This window comes from Manis javanica, chromosome 3 (assembly GCF_040802235.1).
Source record: "Manis javanica isolate MJ-LG chromosome 3, MJ_LKY, whole genome shotgun sequence".
Classification (NCBI taxonomy): Eukaryota; Metazoa; Chordata; class Mammalia; order Pholidota; family Manidae; genus Manis; species Manis javanica.
In genome coordinates this window covers 208,413,817-208,433,572 of record NC_133158.1, presented here as the reverse complement: position 1 = coordinate 208,433,572, position 19,756 = coordinate 208,413,817, and the positions used below count along the sequence as shown (strand labels likewise).

Sequence of the window (19,756 nt, the reverse complement as noted above, 5' to 3'; positions counted from 1 at the left end):
GCCAGCTCAGAGGTGGAATGATTCCCTTCTGAACTACAATTGCTTTGTGCCTGGAGCAGTTTCTTCTACCTCTGGACAGCTTTGCATTTTATAGGGAACCAAACCTTTCACCTCTCTGTACATTTAAGTGTTAGGACAGGACTGGGTGCTTTACTTAAGTAATCTTTCCAAGCTGGGAACTAATTTAGAAGAAAATTTTAATTTGGATAACTTCTAAAGTGATATTAATCAGTGTAACAGGCAAAAACTTTTTTGGCAGAAGGGAAAGAAAACACTTTGCAAATTGAAATGTCTCAGACCTATTCAAAAGCACATCTGTTATTCTAATGCAATTTGGTAGTGCAGTTTATTAAATTTGTAAGATAAAGTGATACTGAAAGGTGCAGGGAATCATATTTGGTGTGCTTTTTTCTCTTCCAGATAATATAATAATAAAAGGAATTGCTATTTAGCAAAAAGGCATCCAGATCTAGAGAGATATGCTCAAATGCAATTTGGTGCTTACAAATTATTGCAGGGATGGATGTCTATTTCTGGAGCCTGCTAATAAAGCAGAGTGTTGACTTATTTGGTTTGTGTCTGTGGTACTCTGACTAAATGACCATTACATGGATTACTTTACTTGTACATGATTTGAGTATCCTTGACTCTGATAACTGCTGCACTTTCTTGCTTCAGTATGCAGATTTAAACTTTGTGGGGAAAAAAAAATGAGTGCGAGCTCTTATTTGCATAGAGGCTCTCAAGAACATTCTTGCACTTTGATGATAGCAGGAAGTGAGAGAATTCAGACAGACCTCAACCCAGCTGTGACCTTGACCAACATTCTTAAATTCTTTGAACCTCATTTTTCTCCTTACAGAATGAAAACAATACTTATCTCATTAGAATTCTTTAAGGACTTAATGACACAATATAGTTGAGTTTTTTAGACTCTGGTCTAAACCTTAGTTTCCTCATCTCTAAAATCAGGATGATTTTAATATCCAATACATGGGGATTTTGTGATGATTAAATGAAATCATCTGAGCAAATGGCTTTGCACAGTGCCTGATACAAAGCTATTGCACATAATTATGCTTAATAAATGCAAATATTTCTTTCCCTTATCCTCTTAAATTACAGGATTATGATTTCATTTCCCGTCAGTCCTCCTCAGGTTCGGTTACCTGGTATGTGGTACGTATGTTCTGTCATTTTGCTTCTCTTCTATTTCCTACTCCATTTAGCCTACTCCATGAGTTCCCAGTTGGTTAGTACTTTCCTGGAGTATGAAAGAGCTGAGAAGCTCAGACTGATGCCTGTCAATGCACAGAATTTCTTTGACCAAAGTTGAGGTGGGGAAAGAACCTGGAAATAAAGCTTTGGGGTTCTTCCCTGACTCAAATACACTGGTTGTGACTAATGTGGATTACATCCTACTCAGATCCTACCATGAAAGTAGAGGCATTTGCTTTAAGCATGGTGAACTTGATGTCTTCAAGGAATATCAAGCTTCCAGCCCTGCCACCCTTCTGGCATATTCTCTGATTATCCACTTCTTCCCACTGGCATTTCTTCTCTTCTCTGCCCTGCACTCACTGCTCAGGGTCCTCAAGCTTGCTCTCTCCCCTCTTTCTTTTCAAAAGCTATTACCAACTTCATATTTAATTTCAGGCATAGAGAGTCAATATCAGCTTTAACCCTACCTCTTCCATTGATACTGGCATTTTCGCAGTGATCAAAGCTGAAGACATGGTGCTGTAATATGAGCAGTTATCTGAAAGTGAGACACAACTTGGGCTTCCCTATCTTTCTGGAATGGCACCAAGAAGGGATCTGAGACAGCACAGGTCTGGCACATATGAAGCTATAAGATTTAGAGGAAAGAGTCCCACTGAATTGATGAGAGGAATGGTGGTTTACAGCTCTGGCTCTATCGTCCCAGGAGATACGGTCTGGGGTAAATCCATTCACCTCTGCAGACCTCTCAGCATCCTTACCTAGAACATGAGCACACCTGCCGATGTATGTCTGCCGTACAGGACTGCAGCAGGAATCTTGCGATATAACGGAAATGCTCCAGCAACTGGCCATCCACGTAAATATCACTGCTATCAGCTCAGTCATGCAAGGATGCCATGGAGAAGGAATCTGAGTGTAGCGAGAAACAGAAAATGAAACCAAAGCTCATTTTTGGGTGCTAATGACTCTGCCTCCCTAGGAATTTCTGCTCAGTTTAGAATAATGTCCAGTATGCAACAGTGTGGAGGGAGAGTTAGAAGAAATCATCCATTCCACAAAACGCTTAGCAAAGATAGGTTAAGAGCTGTTGAACATGAAGTTGGTGGAGGATTTGAATGGAAAACATTTAAATTACTTCCCAATCCCAAGAGTCTATGAAACATAGCATATAAAACATATTTCTAACGGTGCTAATTTTTTTTAAAACTTGGAAAATTCATTCTTACTGAATTCTACATAAAGTTGGAAGGTTTTAAACTTGTATAGCAGTACATCTGCCACCAATATAATAGTGTGTATCAACTATATTACAATTAAACAAGTAAAAAGAGATTCAATACCCTCCCCCAAGAAACAAACACAAACGCTTATAGCAGATTTGAAGGATGGACCAAAAGATTAGATTTAAAGAAAGTGTATGAAAAACACATTTGGGGATTTTCAAAACAGCCACAATATTAATTATTAGCTTTAGCTTTCTAAGTTTTTTTTAAGTCAATACAAATTGAATATGAGGCATCAATCATAAGATTGCTAAAAAAATTTTAACGCAGTATGGGAATGGGCTAGTAGAAATGCAGTATCCAGCTTTAGAACAATGACTGGAACATCCACTTCATGGAGCTCCTGTGAGGATTTCACAGGATGCCTGCTGAAAGCATCTGGCACTGGCACTGGCCACAGAAATGCCAATCCATTTCGTTCGACTGTCCCTTTTTTAAATCATAGCGATGACTGCTTGTACCATTCTTTTCTTCCTTGTGACATCTCTTAGGATTTTGCCATTTATCATTTAAATTTTGCATAGTTCTTGAAAGTTTCATGTGCATGAGTTTTGTCTGCTCAGCTCTGTTTAAAATGATTTGCTTGTGTGTGTGTGTTTGGTTTACGTTTTTTTCTCTTGATGTAATATTTACATTTAGTGCATTGCACAACTCTTGTTACATGCGGGGTTTTGACAAATGCACACACTTGCACAATTCAAACTTCTTGACTGAGAAGAACCGCCCCATCACCCCATGAATTTCCCTTGTGCCTCCTTGCCAGTCATTTGTCACCTCATACTCCCTGAGGTAACACAGTTCTGGCTTTTTTTCCATCATAGGTTAGTTCACCTGTTCTAGAATTTCATATAAATGGAAGTGCAGCATGTATCTTTTAACTAAGACTTCTTTCACCCAGTATCAGTCTATTTTGAGATTCATCCATGTGGTTGCATGAGTAGCTAGTCTTTTTCAGGGACTATGCGAGAACTCCCTGTGCGCCTCCCCCACCTCCTGGCACTTGTACCAAATTATGCACATTATAAATGTTCCACTGACACTTGGTGACTCAATGGATGAATGAACATAGGAGTTATTTCATCAATCAACAAGCCATTTAGACACAATCAAGTTTCGCTTTTTTAAGCCAGTCTCTTACGGGTTCAAATTACCAAACACCTGCGTTACATATCCTGGGGCGAGTAGCCTGCCTGCTTTACTGTAGGACTCCAGGGATCCGCCCATCTGCAAGTCTGAAGCAGCATTTGCTGCATTCGTGCAGCAGTGAAGCGCTGGCGAGAAGGCACACTGCTGCCCTGGATGGGCTCCAGCGTGGCCAGGGAGGAGCCAACCTTAGGGCTTTGTCTCTTGCAGATGGAAATGCTGATCCGCTGTCTTGGCAAACAGTAAACCTCACATTCCTCCAGTTGATTTATTAAACCACTGTAAAGGTCAGCAAAGAAACCAGGTGCTGCATGGAATGTGTTTGTGGCTAGTCAGGAACCAAACTGCAGAAACAGCAATTATTGCCTTGCAGTCAGGAAATACAACTGAGCCAACAGGGTTGGTACTGTCGGTTCTGACCGATATGGCTGTGACCTGCCTGAAATGACTGCAAATTAAGCCCTTTGCCGTCCCCAACATACCCCCTTACCTCTGCGTCTGGTGGCTGTCATTACTGGCAAGGCACTATAGAATGGAGACCTCTGGGGAGAAAATACATTACGTTGGCTAGTTCCGTGGAGCAAGCATTTAGGGGCGTGAACCTATCACCATCATTTCTGCTTGGACAGCAGCAAGTTCCTGTCATTTCTAATACGGCACGTGTTCTGAATAAAAACCTGTTCTTCATCTTTAATCTATTCAGATGACAATCCTGTTCCTGCCTCAGTCTAAATTTTATATAGCCACATAGCATACTTTATGATGCATTACTTCACAACGTGATGCTATAAAATCAGGCATATTTTATATTACAATGGGTAAAGTATTCTTCCAAACATATTTCCCAAGAGATCTGTATGATGATTCCTACAGCAAGGATAATATATAAAGACATAAACTGGTTACCAGGAAGAGAGAGGAAATATATTTGTGGCTTCTACAAACAATACATTTCCTGTTAATTTTACTCTTGTTTCTTTTGAAGAAGTTAAAGATTTGTAGACAGCATGATAAACAGCAATAATAAGATGTAGAGTGCCAGCATTTTTTCTTTTATTCATAATAGCACTTTTTAAGGTCACTTTAAAAAACAAGAAAACCTATTTACAATGGCAGAATATAAAGGTCTTTTCATTAGAAAAAATGTGAAGTCATGGTGTGGCCATTTTATAGAGTTTACCTCAGCTAAGTTGCATTTTAGCTCATTAATTTCAGAAAAGGTGTTTTGTAAGCTGATATTTAGTGTTTACAAGGTGGTATCATCAGTTATACATTACCATGTTCCACTTGTAGCCTCCATTTTATTTTATGTTGGGATGTTTAAGAAACCTACAACAACGACAGCTTATTGCCACTACTAGCTACCCAAATGAAACACGCTCATTAACAGTTCCCTGATGGTGTAAATCAGCTGATACTGTTTTGTCCTCCAAACATGAGAGGTTTACTTACTACATGTGCACTAGATGTTGTTGCAGCATGCAGTTATCAGATTCCACAGATCTATGGGAGCAGCAAATGCCACTGGCTGCAGTAAATGTAATGTGCAGACTGGAAGCAGGTAGAGTTCAGGTTTAAAAAGTAACTGAGTGAGTTGGTGAATTACTTAACCTCTCTGGGCCACAGCTGTTCATCATCTCATGGAGACTTTGCACTTATTAAATAATACAGGTGTTCTGTGTGTATTTAGGTCCTTCATTCCCCCTTGCATGGACAAACTGATGCCAGTTTTGCTGACATTGATGTATCTACTTGATGGTGGGGTAAAGGGAGCTGTAACTTGTTGTGGATTAGGATGATTCCCACAGCTCACCGGTGGGAGAACTTTGATCTCTTCACTCCCAGACTGATGCTTGTATGAGGCCTGCCTCTGAAGAATTTCAGCCTAAAGCTGGAGCTTTTCAAAACAAATGCCATGCATAACTTCCTATTGTGCAAAGTTTTAGAGCGATGAAATGAGAAGTCACTAGGTCCCATCCATCTGCAGCTTTGGGCTCTACTGAAGAAAAGAAGCAGGATCTTTTCAGTGGTTCTAAGAGTTATCCTTCAAAGGCTCTGGGGTAATGTGAAGATTTTTTACTTTTTCACTAAATGACCTCAAATAGTCACTTAGGGGATTATGGACATATTAGGGGTAGGTACCCAGAGTCGTAGGAATTCTATTAATGAGTTTCATGAATAAACTGGACAAAACTTCTATATTTGCTTTTGTCCCTCGTAGGCGTGTGTTTTGTTGTCAGCCCTCAACCAGTTTCATGTCGGTGGAGAATATACTTCAAAGGGAACAAACACACAGGTGTGTAACAAGACCCTACCACCTTCCAAATAAATAAGGAACCCACTACAAACAGCACTAATGCAAAAACATTTATGGTTGGGGGAAGGAAAAGTCAAGATTCTTTTTCTGAACAGACCTTCTCAAGTTACTCATGTGACCTTTGCTTTGACATACAGGACAAATGCTACATGGGCATTCAGAGCAAAATGCTGGGAAGATTTAAACAGGAGGATGACTGGACAGAAAGAGGCAAACACCTGCAGGTAGGGTAACGCAAACCAGACACCGGCTGCGCTCAGAAGTCCCTTTAAAGCCAGGCAGTAGTGGAAAAGGAGGTGGGTGTGTCAGGAGCTATTTCAAAAGACCAGAGATGTAGCCTTCGTATGTACAGCTGATGTGCCCCTTTCTCTCCCCACTCCCTGCTCACCTGGGTCAGCAAGTACCAGGGCCCCTGCCCTCTCCATTCCACCCTTCAGGGTTCCAGCAAGCCTCCCTTTTCAGCCATTTCAAAGGATGGTACCCACAGGTTTCTCCCCTCTGCAGCAATCTGCCGCTGCAGCATCCATCAGCCGCCTCCCTCTTCCTGGGCAGCCTCCTCTGCAGTCAAAGGCTTCCGCCAGGAGCTGTGGCAAAAAAACGCTGATGGACTGAAGGCCTCTGAGGGTGACCTGAACCTCCGGGGAATGGGAGCTGGCACAAATGAATTCATGAATCCTAAGAGTGTGGTGTAGGCAGACGCACACACAGTGTGCAACAAGGTGATTTACATCGGACAGGGTAAAAAAAAGAATTCATTCTACCACATTTCATCCACTGCTCCCAGACAAATAGGACTTACCCAGATTCTCTCCACCATCCCTCTCCCCAGAGAAGCCTTTCCCACTGTTGATTCACTGATGAGTGAGAAGACAGAGTACCTGGGCTATAGAAAGTCATCAGAATACAGGCTCTACCAGTCTGCCAGGGCCACACAAAAATCAGGACAGCCTAAGGGCTTAGTCTTGAAATCCTAGAACGATTAATCATGGATGGAACTCTTGATGGATTTAAACTATAAATGTTCATGTTTCTAAAGTTGCGTTGAGACACTGGAGATTGTTTAGAAACCCCATGGAAGTTCTCTGCTGCCGTCTTTCCCTCTGCCATGGAGATGGTGGGGTATCAGAATCGCAGGTTTCTCTAGTTGCATTAGGACCTCAGAGGGGGAGCCTCACCATCCTGTCGGGAGAGGAGTGCCGTGCCTGTGGGAGCACCTGGGGTACCCGCTGCACGTCCTTCCCTTTCTCGGCATCACAGGGACAAAAGATTCGGCTTCTGTTTTTGAAAAGTGCCGAGTTACATGTCCAATGCTCCCTTATACAAATCTAACAAAATTAAATTTTTCTTAGAAAAAATCTGAGGCATCCTATATAAAGGCACCCGCTCTATGAAAGCGGAGGACTCCCTGACCCGAGGTGTGGGAGAAAGATCGGCAAACTGCGGGGCGATGTCCGTGTGCATTATGGCGTGCACAGTTTTAGGGATCGGGGTGTTTGCTAAAGGAAATCCACGGATTACTGACTGCATGTGATACCTATTCAAAAGGGTGCGCGGGGAAGATGTCTGGGTCTGAGGTCCTTTCCCGGGGGACCGCGCCGGCGCTCGGGGCTGGCAGTCGCAGCCTCCCCATGAAAAGCACCACCTGCACGGCTTGCTGAAATAATCAGGCTGGGGGCTGCACAGATGTACAAGGAGGCCAAGGGGCTTCCTGCGATGGAGCCGGCGCGGTCAAACGGACCGAGCTGGAAGAGGAGACAGGCAGCGTACCACCCTCGCAAGTACCCCGCTGCACAGCTCGCCGCTGCCTTTGGGGCGGTTTTCTGCCGGTTTAGTTTCAAACTCATTTCCGGCTCTCCTCCTCCACGCTAGCAAACGGGGGGCTTCATTCCCCAGGAAGAAAAAAGAAACCTCTAGGGACCCTAAAGGGCTGGTGTTCACTGCTCTAAGGGTTTAGAAATGCTAAAACCCACACCTGCAGTGCCGCAGGTGTGTGTGTGTATGTGTGTGTAGAAGCAGCGCGCTAAAGAAACATAAAAATAACCAACAGAAAGGGAGATGAATCAAAGCGTCACAAACAGCTACAAAGAAGTATTAAACTTTCTTGAACAGATGCTGCATACATGCAACCTTGGACTACCATTTGCATCTCCATTGCCCTAGAGGTCCCGCCTGTCACCAGCAGAGGCCCCGGGTGGGGAAGGGGAGAGCTGCGGGGGAGGGCTGTCCGAGGTACAGGGTCAAGGCTTGGGGTAGGTGGGCGAGTAAGGCAATAAAATGAGCACGGGGTATGGGGTCTCGGAGAACCGAGGCCTCCGAGCGCAGCGGTGAGGCCGAGAGCCGCAGCCATGCCGCCGCGGGGCCCGCCCCGGCCTTGGCGCAGCGCCCCGGCTGCCGCAGCAGCGCCCCAGCCCCCCTCGGGCGCCGCCCGCCCTCGCCGGCTGCGTCAGAGCTCCCCGCGTATAAGTAGGGGTGGCTGGACCGCGCCGAGCCGCACACAGCCATCCGCCGTCCCCTTTCCCTCTATCCCCGTTCTCCTTCCTCTGTAGGCCCCCATCTCCGCCGCCGGCCGGAGGGGCGCCGCCCGCCACCATGAGCTCCTTCAGCTACGAGCCGTACTACGCGACCTCCTACAAGCGGCGCTACGTGGAGGCACCGCGGGTGCACATCTCCAGCGTGCGCAGCGGCTACAGCACCGCGCGCTCCGCTTACTCCAGCTACTCGGCGCCCGTCTCCTCCTCGCTGTCCGTGCGCCGCAGCTACTCGTCCAGCTCTGGCTCCTTGATGCCCAGTCTCGAGAACCTCGACCTGAGCCAGGTAGCCGCCATCAGCAACGACCTCAAGTCCATCCGCACCCAGGAGAAGGCGCAGCTGCAGGACCTCAACGACCGCTTCGCCAGCTTCATCGAGCGCGTGCACGAGTTGGAGCAGCAGAACAAGGTGCTGGAGGCCGAGCTGCTGGTGCTGCGCCAGAAGCACTCCGAGCCGTCCCGCTTCCGGGCGCTGTACGAGCAGGAGATCCGCGACCTGCGCCTGGCGGCGGAAGACGCCACCAACGAGAAGCAAGCGCTGCAGGGCGAGCGCGAAGGGCTGGAGGAGACTCTGCGCAACCTGCAGGCGCGCTATGAGGAGGAGGTGCTGAGTCGCGAGGACGCCGAGGGCCGGCTGATGGAGGCGCGCAAGGGGGCCGATGAGGCGGCCCTGGCCCGCGCCGAGCTCGAGAAGCGCATCGACAGCCTGATGGACGAAATCGCCTTCCTGAAGAAAGTACACGAAGAGGAGATCGCCGAGCTGCAGGCGCAGATCCAGTACGCGCAGATCTCCGTGGAGATGGACGTGGCCTCCAAGCCCGACCTCTCTGCCGCGCTCAAGGACATCCGCGCACAGTACGAGAAGCTGGCTGCCAAGAACATGCAGAACGCCGAAGAGTGGTTCAAGAGCCGCTTCACCGTGCTGACCGAGAGCGCCGCCAAGAACACCGACGCGGTGCGCGCCGCCAAGGACGAGGTGTCCGAGAGCCGCCGCCTGCTCAAGGCCAAGACCCTGGAGATCGAAGCGTGCAGGGGCATGAACGAAGCGCTGGAGAAGCAGCTGCAGGAGCTGGAAGACAAGCAGAACGCCGACATTAGTGCTATGCAGGTACGGCGCCTTGCGAAACGCAGTGGGGGTTTGAAGGGGGCTGCGTTGGGGGTGGGGTGGGGAGGAGTTGAGGGCGCGCCCTGAAAGTGGAGAGCAGACATCTGCATGCAGATACTTGGAGGTGGGAGGGATGGGATCCTCGGAGGGCGGGGGTAGCGGCGCCACTGCAGTCTGGCTAGACGTGCCTGGTGCAGCTGAATGAATCTGTTCCGCAGTAAAGCCGCTCGGCCCTGCAGGGGGGTGTGGGGGTGGTGGGGGTTGGGATGGGCGCAGTGGGAGTGGGGGCGGGAGCTGGGCGTTGCCTCGGGCCTGCCCCTCTCCTGCCCCTCTCCTGCCCTGCCTCAATAACCAACCACCAGCTGCTTTGCAGCGTAGAAGGAACCACCTAGTTAACAAATACAGAAAGAGCTCTTCGTAGTTCTGAAGGGTGCCTGTGACCAGCGTGCTATATTCTTGTACCAACCACTCCTTTATCTTAGCAGGCAGATAGAAATACAGGCAAAACTATAGTAGGTAATGAGGTTCACAGTAAAACATTTCTTTTTCTAAGGACCACCGTCTTCTGAGGAGAAGAAAGTATAGATACATAGAAAATACTTCAGATAAAAAAATATTTTTAAAACCTAGCTACTTCGTCATTTCTTGCATGTGACCTGGATGAAGAAACAAAGTTTTAAAAAAATCGATTTCGTTCCTTGCAGGCATTTTATGATGATCATTAGACTGTATTAATTAAAGAAAAAAGAACGTTTCTCCCACCAGTGTCTTTGCTTGCTGTTTTCATTCATGCTTCCTGAAACTGGATCTTTATTAGGCAAGGAAGGATAGATTAAAAAAGAGAAAAGGTGTTTTATCTTAGGGGTGATTTTTACCTCAGGTGTGCATTTCGATTTTAATTAAACCTAGGCTTTTGCAACTATACTACAGTAAAATAAGAGCAGTAGGGATTTCTGCTGGGATTTCTTCTATTTTGGCCTTTCCACAGGACACAATCAACAAATTAGAAAATGAACTGAGAACCACGAAAAGTGAAATGGCTCGATATCTGAAAGAATACCAAGACCTCCTCAACGTGAAGATGGCTTTGGACATCGAGATTGCAGCCTACAGGTGAAAACGGGCACAGGTGGCCGCCATTCAGCCTTAGGAAGAAAAATCAGATTTCATTTATGTTGAATCAGAAATCTTCAAGAATAGGCATTTGAAATAATTGTGTGTGTTTTCCTGAGCTTTTTCCAAGAAGAACATATTTAGACAAATATATAAGCATTGAATATTGTAATAACAAGTCCTGGTTTTAGCTTCCCATTACATTTTGAATCTAATCGGTGGGATTATTTAGATTTTTTTTTTTTTGTCTCAGTTGCAACATCCTCAGTCACTAAATTTTGATAATTTCCAACCCTGCTTGCCTTTGCCAGTGAGGGCGGTATCAGGGAAAGGTGACGAAGAGTGGGTTCAGGGCACGTCATTCAGCACACTTCCTGCGTCTGTGTTTACTCACCCCCACTCTCCTCCTGTCACCCCAGGAAACTCTTGGAAGGTGAGGAGACCCGGCTCAGTTTCACCAGTGTGGGAAGCATAACCAGCGGCTACTCCCAGAGCTCCCAGGTCTTTGGCCGGTCTGCCTACGGCGGCTTACAGAGCAGCCCTTACCTGATGTCCGTCCGCTCCTTCCCATCTTACTACACCAGCCACGTCCAGGAGGAGCAGATCGAGGTGGAGGAGACCATCGAGGCTGCCAAGGCCGAGGAGGCCAAGGACGAACCCCGCTCCGAAGGAGAAGCCGAGGAGGAGGAGAAGGAGAAGGAAGAGGCGGGGGAAGAGGAGGGGGCTGAAGAGGAAGAAGGTATAAGAAAGGAACCCCTGTAATTTCAGGTGCAAACTCGGCGGGGATATTTGTTAGGAGATGGATAGGATATGCCAAGGAGGTTTTGCTCTTGTGTGAGTTGGGGCCCTTAAAGAACACCTTTAACTGCTTAATCAATGAACCTTTAGGAAGCACCTGATTTCTCAGATTGGCTGTCCTCCCAGGGGAGCACATCTCCACTGAGCTTGGTAATTTTGTGAAAGTGACATTTGAAAATGTCCTCCTCCTGCTGTCTTTTTAGTCCTGTTACAAAAAAATCTATTCATTGAACTCAGCCTGTTGGTGTTCTAAGGACCAAAAATGAATACCAAACACATAATAAAAGAAAAACCGAGGTCCTGGAGAGGAGCAGGGCTTCCTGGACCTAGAAGTTGTCTCGTTCTATTTAAATCTTTGCTCAGTGGCAAATTATTCCTGGCAGTTGCATGTGTTTAGGGAGCACAGAGCTGAGAGGTGTGTGGGATGTGTTCTGACATCTGGGTTTTCACACAAAACCTGAGCAGAAGTGTTTTGACTGGACTTTCTCTGGCTTGGCGTTTGTAAGTTTTCCTCTTATCTTACAGCTGCCAAGGAAGAATCAGAGGAAGCAAAGGAGGAAGAAGAAGGAGGGGAAGGCGAAGAAGGAGAAGAAGCCAAAGAAGCCGAGGAGGATGAGAAAAAAGATGAAGGTTCTGGGGAGGAGCAGGCAACTAAGAAGAAAGATTGAGCCCCCTACCCTTTCCTTAATTACTCCAGGAATAATTCTCCCAAAATCAGGTCAACCCCATCACCAACCAACCAGTTGAGTTCCAGATACTATATGAATTAAGAAGTCAATATATGTATAATTCTGAGATGACTTAGGTTGGACATTAAATGTTGTGCTATGACTTTTCTCCTTAGGCAGAGTATCTGTTTGCTTGCAGAGTGGCTTCCTGGCTTGCTGCCAGCCTGTGCATGGTCCACGCTTATGAGTTCAGGATTTATGGCCATGTGAATAATTCAGATGTTTACAATTAAAAAAAACATGAATAAATGAATTCACTAATGTTACTGTTAAACTTCATGGAAGAAATAGTCCTTTGAACCTTTGGTGGCTAGAAATTAAAGACCTCAAATTATGTGCAATAAATAGTAAATAAAGTTACACTGAATGACAATTCTTGCTGTGGTTGTTGACTTTAATTAAAATACCTTAAAGAAGGCACCAATATGAGTCATATAGAAATTTGATCTCCAAATTTCTTAAGTCAAAATTGTAACAGTTACGGTGCATTTTTCTCCTTAATTGGTGATTCTGAGGGCTACAGTTAAGTCATGGCCATTCATGAACTCTTTCCCCTCCAAAATATTACTGATCATAAACTTGAGTAAATGAGAGTCCCTGGGGTTCTTTTTCCTTTACTTTGCCCTCTAAAATGTACTATCTAACGTCGGGAAATGGCTTTCTTGGAGGCAATTTGGAAATTTTGTGATAAATATACCCTTTACGGTAAAGAGATAACTTTACTGCTAGTATATAATAGTAAATGTAATATGGGTAGAATGTGAATCCCACCCATCCATCACTGTAACCATATTTTAAAAAATACAGCCTAAATACTGTGGGAAGAAGTTGAAACCTGAGCAAATGAGATAATTAAGAGTAATTTTTATCAATGTATAATTGTGGATGGAGAGAAGAAGAGGTCATTTGCCATTGCAAACATGTTGCCTGCAATCCTGAGCTCATGATTCAGTGTGTTAGCTTGATACTGTTGCCTCAAGTAAATGACACTTAATGCCACTCATTTTAAACTTCTGAAAAACTACAAATAGAGGTAATGGAATTGTTACCAGTCACTAAAGGGGGAAGATGATACACTTGTAGGTTGCATTGCTATTGTTCTGTATGTCTTTATCAGGAAATACTGAGATTTCAGCGATAGCTCTAACTGGTTAGACATTGCATCAAATAACACACCCCTCTCAGCCTGTCCACTCTAAGGTTATGAAAGCTCTTGCACGTATATTTGACATGGAATGTAGAAGAAATTATTGATTATCTGCTGTTCTGCTTCTGTTCTTACACAATTGCTTGGTCAGCTAATGTCATTCAATATTTCTTCTTTAGCCAACTTTAACCTAAAAGCAAAGTGGCCTCCATTTAAAGTTATCAAGTTCTTCACACTACCTATTACTAGTTAAGATTATATGTCACCCTGCAAATGGGTAAAATGTTTCTTTATCTACCATGCTGCTATGGGTTTGAACTATGAAGATTGTTAGGATATCAGCTCCTGAATAGACTAGGAGTCACTTCAGAAACCAGGCTTTTCACATTTATGTTCGTTAGACATGGGATGCTGCACATGGTAAGTCTCAGACAGATGCAAACTACATGTAAAAAAAAGTAACTTTAGCCAAATGGAAACAGCTGGTTGGTTTGAGATTTGAAGTAAGAACACTGTACCATTCTCTATCCTGTGTGCCACAATAAAATACTAAAAAACCCAAACGAAATGGATTTGATGTCTGTAAAACTTTCCTCAACTTTGGCACCTTAGTACCCCTCTCCCATCTGCTCCCCCCAGAACTCCAGTTCTCTTTCTGTATTCCCTCTCCCAGGTCCTGCCACCACTCCCAGTCATCCCATTGTGCAAAACAGACTGGGCATCTCATGTATCTCCCATTTCTGCCCCCCAAGCCCTCCGAGTCTAACCTGCACCAAGACCTATTGATTTAATGCCTCTGTCGTGAATCCATCCACATTTCCCCGTGTGCTCTGTCGCCGTCCCAGAACCTCCCCGTGGCTACTCTTGTCCTTCAGTCAGCACACGAATGTAAGCTAACCCTCTGAATAGGAAATTTTGATTCATGTCATGCCCTTCATTAAAAATCTCCAATAGCTTCCCATTTACTTTAATATAACAAAAACTATTATTTTTAAATAATTAATTCAATTTTTTCTAGAAAGGATTTGATACACTAGCTGTTAAGTAAATTAAATAAATCAATTTATTTTAAAAACCAAAATCTTTAAGGTGATTCAAGGACTGCAGAGACCTGACCCTGAACTACTTCCCCAATCTCCTCCTATGTGTGTCTTCTTGATCCTCACTTCCGGTGCTCCAACCACCTGGCCTCTTGTTCTCCCCCCTGCCACGGGGTTCTTGCGGATTTCTCTACCTCGTGCACTCTTCTTTCTTTCCCTGAACCTTTTCCAGATTTGGCTCAGTTCTCATGCCCTTGGGGAAGCCTTCCCTGACTGGGCCAAATTCCTTCTCTATTAACTGGGTTCATAAGACCATGTAGACTTTGACACACTTACAGCTGCATCTATTTCCATGCTCATTTGATAAATGCCCGCAATCCCTGCTAGAGTGTGACCTCTGGAAGCACGGCAATCAGACATTCTGCCTACCATTTTATCTCCAGCATCTACCATAGTTCCTTCCATAGTAGAGCATGATAAATATGGATTGAGTTCGTAAGTTCTGGATAGATTGACGTGACTTTAGGATGTCATGAAAGCCTGGAGTATTGAATAATCAGTCCTCGTCTAGTCAACACTAGTCTGGACTCTGGCATCACTTACTGTGGAGCACAGCCACCCACAACCCTATTCTGCCCCAATTTCCCAGCTATATAAGGATCCAACAGCTAATGTATCAGATCCTTTCTAGATTCATGATCCAACATTTCCTGAAAAACTTATATTCTCAGGTTAAATAGCTGAATGGGAAACATACCCATAAATATTGGGCCCACATGAAAATTCATCTTTTAAAGGGAATTTGTAAACATAGTGCAAAGTTTCATTCCTAGCATTAAATGGGGAAGCAATCAATCTGGTTACTCTTTTCCCACATGGAGATTCTAGTGCTTTTAGAATTGTGATCTAATGATTAATTAGTGATCTAATTAGCATTGATCGAAATGCATTATATATAGTAACTCATTTATTCCTTTTGTTCAAGAATGTTACCATGGTATTATTTCATTTTACAGACGAGGAATTAAAGTGAGGTACCTTGACCAAGGTCACACAGTTATGTGGTGCCAGGGCTGGTATTCAAACCTCCTCTGAGTCTAGCCCAAAAGCCGATGCTCTTGGTCAGTACATTATGCTGCTTCTCCTATGCAGTCCAGCCTCATGAATCACAGTGTGTTTTTAGAGTGTTGTGACAGTGGCCTGGAGTTTTCACGCAATTATTGGAATTCTTACAATGCAGTCCCTGCACCATTCCAGGGGCACATTTACATATACAATGTTCCATTGTAGCCACTTTGATGCTCAAAGCTTTCCTTTGATTCTTTTGTTTATTTATGTCTATATCTTAATTCCTCTACTCAATTTTAAGCTGGTGGAAGGCAGAAAATAGGCTTTATAAACAGATGAATTTGAAATTTATTGTCAAGGATCATCAACTTTCAGGATATTGGTTCTGATGATGTACCTCTTCTACCTGGTCACAGTTTTCTAATTCTGTTCACATTTAATTGTTCCTCAATTGTTTCTTCTCCTCCTTCCTTCTACTTCCCCCTTTTACATGTCTTCTTGTTGTAAGCTATTTCACACCATTTTGGGAAGGGGCTAAGTGTTGACTAAATAAATAAACATCTTTGTTTCCTTCCACAACACCCAACAAAATGTATTTGTGGGCATTTTAATACATATTTCTAGATTGGCAAAGGTTTAATATTTGTGAGAACTTTCCATAAACACAGCCAGGATGGAGAATTTTTTCTTTCTCCCTTGGGGACAGAATGTGAGACATCAGAATTGGTCCAGCCTTGATTCATATTTAAAGGGGGCTTCCAGTGGAGAATTCAGGATAATTCCTGTGTGGAAACTGTATAGCACAACAGAGTGAGTGAATTATACAAGCTATGCAGTGGGGTCATTTTCAATTTAAGGTCTTCTAGAGAATTCCCTGAAGTGTCTTATATGAAGCCAGAAAGCCAAAAGGTAAAAAGCATCATAAGAAGAAAAATTTTCAGCAGCCCCAGAAAGTGACCACTGGTAGGTAGTCTTTTAATACCACTTCAATACACATAATTATTTGTATGTGGAGGGTTTTTAAAAAATAGTATAACAATATTAAAAATAAATTTAAAAAGGAAAAAATTCGCATTTCCTTCACTCAAATACCATTATTTTTCATTTTTTGTAGATGTGTTCTTTAGTCTTTGCTTTTATTTATGCATATATGGACATAGTGTGTCCATTCATTCCACACATATTAATCATGTGACAGGCATTGTTCTAAGTATAAGGAACAAGGCAGAGAATAGCCTGCCTTCAGGGACTACAGTGGTTTGTGTGCATGTGTCTATAAAGGACAATAAGCAAAGTAGTTCATAAGTAGGTGACATTGGATCCGGGCCAGACTGCAGTGATCTGGGGAAAGATTTTTCCAGGGAGACAGAATAACAAGTTCAAAAGCATGGCTTGTTCGAACCAGAAAAATGCTGTCATTTTGCTTATTGTTGGGTATTAAGAATGAGACAGAGAGTAGGAGACAGGGCTGAGAGACGCGGGCAAAGGATAGAGTAGGCAGGGGTTTGTGCAATTAGAAATTTTGAAGGGGCTCGGCAGTGGAAGGTGACATGGTCTGATTTCTCTTTTATAAAGATCACTCTGGTTCCTGTCAAGAGAATGGATTTTAGGGAAGCAAGAATCAAAGTAGAGGGACTAATTAAAAGGTTGTTTTAGTCCAGATTAGTGAAGATGCTTATGGTGATTTAGAAGAGGACAGTAGCAATAGAGATGACATGATACAGAATGATCTGGGAAATTTTGGGGGTAATTTTTCGCTGACATTATGAATGGATGGAGATGCAAAGTTGTAAATGGTACCCTATCTTTGGTAACTACATAATACTTCATCAAGTGTAATATGCAGTATGTATTAGCTACCTATTGTTGCATAAAAGTCCCTCCAAGGCTTAGTGGCTTCCAATCAATCCTGATCATTAGTTTTTGCAGATCAGAAATTTGGGAAGTTCTCAGTCAGGATGTCCTGGCTCTGAGCTTCTAATAGTGTTGCAGTCAGATGTTGGCTGAAGTTACTGTTATCAGTTGGCTTGAAGAATTTGCTCCAAGGTGACTACTCACTGGCTGGCAATTTCTTCTCTATCTGCGCCTTCCCATGGAGCTTCTTGCAGATCCTTCCTACACTGCAGCTGGCCTTCCCCACACCAAGGCCTTCAAGAATCCAAGAAGAATCCAGTGTCTTTTATGACCTAACCTAATATGTAACATCATCATTATCACTGTTTTCTCTTGGTCCCAGAGACCAACCTGTCTGATTCAGGGAGAGGGGAAGTTCCACAAGGACATAAACGTCAAAAGGTGAAGTTCACTGGAGGCCACCATACGGTAGTGGGCAGGTGATGATTTCTTTTATGAACAACATCTTCCATTCAAGAGATGCTGAAACAATTTCAGCTCCAAATATTCTTCCTTGTTGTTCTCATAAGTGCACTCATTCTTGTTTGATCAAATGTCCTAATTTAAACTTAAAAATAAGTTCATGAAACTTAGACAGCCTGCCAATGAATATCTTCATCAATGGATATCTTCATACTCATGCCTCTTTTGAAGTACTTCCGCAGTCACTCTCCTAGAGGGATTATGCGCTCAAAGGGGATTATGCACATTTTAATCACTCCTGATATGTATCTCCGTATTTTTTCTATAAAGCTTGATAGCTATGCTTCAAGGCCTTAGCTTTCCTGCATTCATTCATTCATATGAAATGAAATATGTATTATTTTAGTCAACTGGGATAAATATGGTGGCAGCTAACATATGACTTATGGTAAGTTGTGATAGAAGAATGAGTGTTTATTGTTTTGTGAGGTGGTGATCAAACTCCTTCTAGCTGATACCTTGGATTTTTTTTTTTTAGTACCTTAGGTTCTGATACAGGGCACACTTGATTTTAAATAGGATGATTTTTTCTTCACTCTCCTCTGAAATTTGTTTTTAAAATACGTGCATAACACATTGACCATAGTTGACAAAAAAGGGGTATTCATAATATAAATATCTGCTAATAAAATTACATTATGTCTAAATGGGACACTTCTAATAAACAAAAGTTATGTTGACTTTAAGTAGCCTAAACGTGAAGTAGCTTTATTAAAAAAACTGAGATGCTGCAGATGAGTCTCCAGTTTCTTGCAGCTATTAAAGGCATTTTCATTCGTGTGTTGATGGCCATGAATCCCTTTGCTCTTCGTAAATGTCATTCTTTTCATCTGTAACCACCCTACATCCTTATAATTTCAGATGGGAGTATCATTTCTTGATATCATTCCACCATTAAAAGAAACAACCAGCAGGATGCTTTGATGCTGCAAAACTAATATTCCCTTTTTACTCTATATCTAGCCTGTAGTAAAACCAGAAACCCTATGTTAAAAACTCTATCCATGTATTCCCTAATCATCTCTGGTTTGGGAGAAAGGAAAGATCTGCTCATTATCACTTGTTAGTGTGTCTAATCATTTATGCACTCTGAGAAGCCCATCTTTTTACTGCAGGGGTTAAAATACATGCATGTGTGCACACACATACACAAACACACACGCACACACACACACACATACACGCATGAGAATGAGACCCTGGCTTCCTCCTGTTCCCCTCCTCCACCTTGACACCATCTGAATCTTAGGCCACAAATTATTCACACAATTTAAGACAAAAAATTGGTGTCAGACGTGTGAAAAGAGAGGGCGATTTTGAGGTGAGAATAAAACGCACCACTTGCTCCAGGTGCGGTCCCAATGTGTCAGCTGGCCTCGGCCTGGGCAGCTTCTGAGGACTAAGCGCCCTGGTAACACCGCGCTTCAAGCGAGACTTGTGGAGCCGCGGGAACGTGTGAACCATGTCTTCAAAGGGCCCCTCCAGTGACTTGGTAGGAGCACCTGGGAAGGAAACGAGCCAGCCGGCCTGTTCTTTCTCCTCCGTCCTCCGGGTGCCTGCCCTCAATGCCTCCAAATCCCACCTGCCATGCCCCCCACTCCCACCCAAACAGTGGGAATTAGAAACCCGCAGGCATGACTTCCGAAGGCGCTTGACCACCGGAGAACTCGAGCAAGTCTCCTGACAAGAGGCAGTGGAAGCCGATTTCCACTTTTACAGCCCTGGGCCACATTTCCTGGGGTGACAGACACCCATGAAACGACGGGCCACTCCTCAGGCAATCAAGTTGGCGCATTTGGAGCGGGGGGGCGCATCACGTAGACACCCACCCTCAGCTTGTTTTCCTGGGAGGGGAGACAGGCCTCTCGCTGTTCAGCCGGCTGGAG

At 44.0% G+C, this 19,756-nt stretch overlaps 1 protein-coding gene across 1 annotated transcript; it reads left to right on the top strand.

Moving 5' to 3' along the window:
* Window positions 1-8,438: 8,438 nt before the first annotated feature.
* Window positions 8,439-13,759, top strand: NEFL (neurofilament light chain). The gene is made up of 4 exons (XM_017673494.3): window positions 8,439-9,603; window positions 10,589-10,713; window positions 11,133-11,452; window positions 12,037-13,759. Exons 1-4 carry the CDS (start codon window positions 8,557-8,559, stop codon window positions 12,177-12,179), a joined length of 1,635 nt encoding a protein of 544 aa, XP_017528983.2. The 5' UTR covers window positions 8,439-8,556; the 3' UTR covers window positions 12,180-13,759.
* Window positions 13,760-19,756: the final 5,997 nt, after the last annotated feature.

Bases quoted from the DNA above. Each gene is read 5' to 3' on its own strand.
- NEFL (XM_017673494.3), top strand. From the start codon at position 8,557: ATGAGCTCCTTCAGCTACGAGCCGTACTACGCGACCTCCTACAAGCGG. The intron at 10,714-11,132 runs GTGAAAACGGGC...CTGTCACCCCAG, and splicing joins ATCGAGATTGCAGCCTACAG to GAAACTCTTGGAAGGTGAGG. The intron at 11,453-12,036 runs GTATAAGAAAGG...CTTATCTTACAG, and splicing joins GGGGGCTGAAGAGGAAGAAG to CTGCCAAGGAAGAATCAGAG.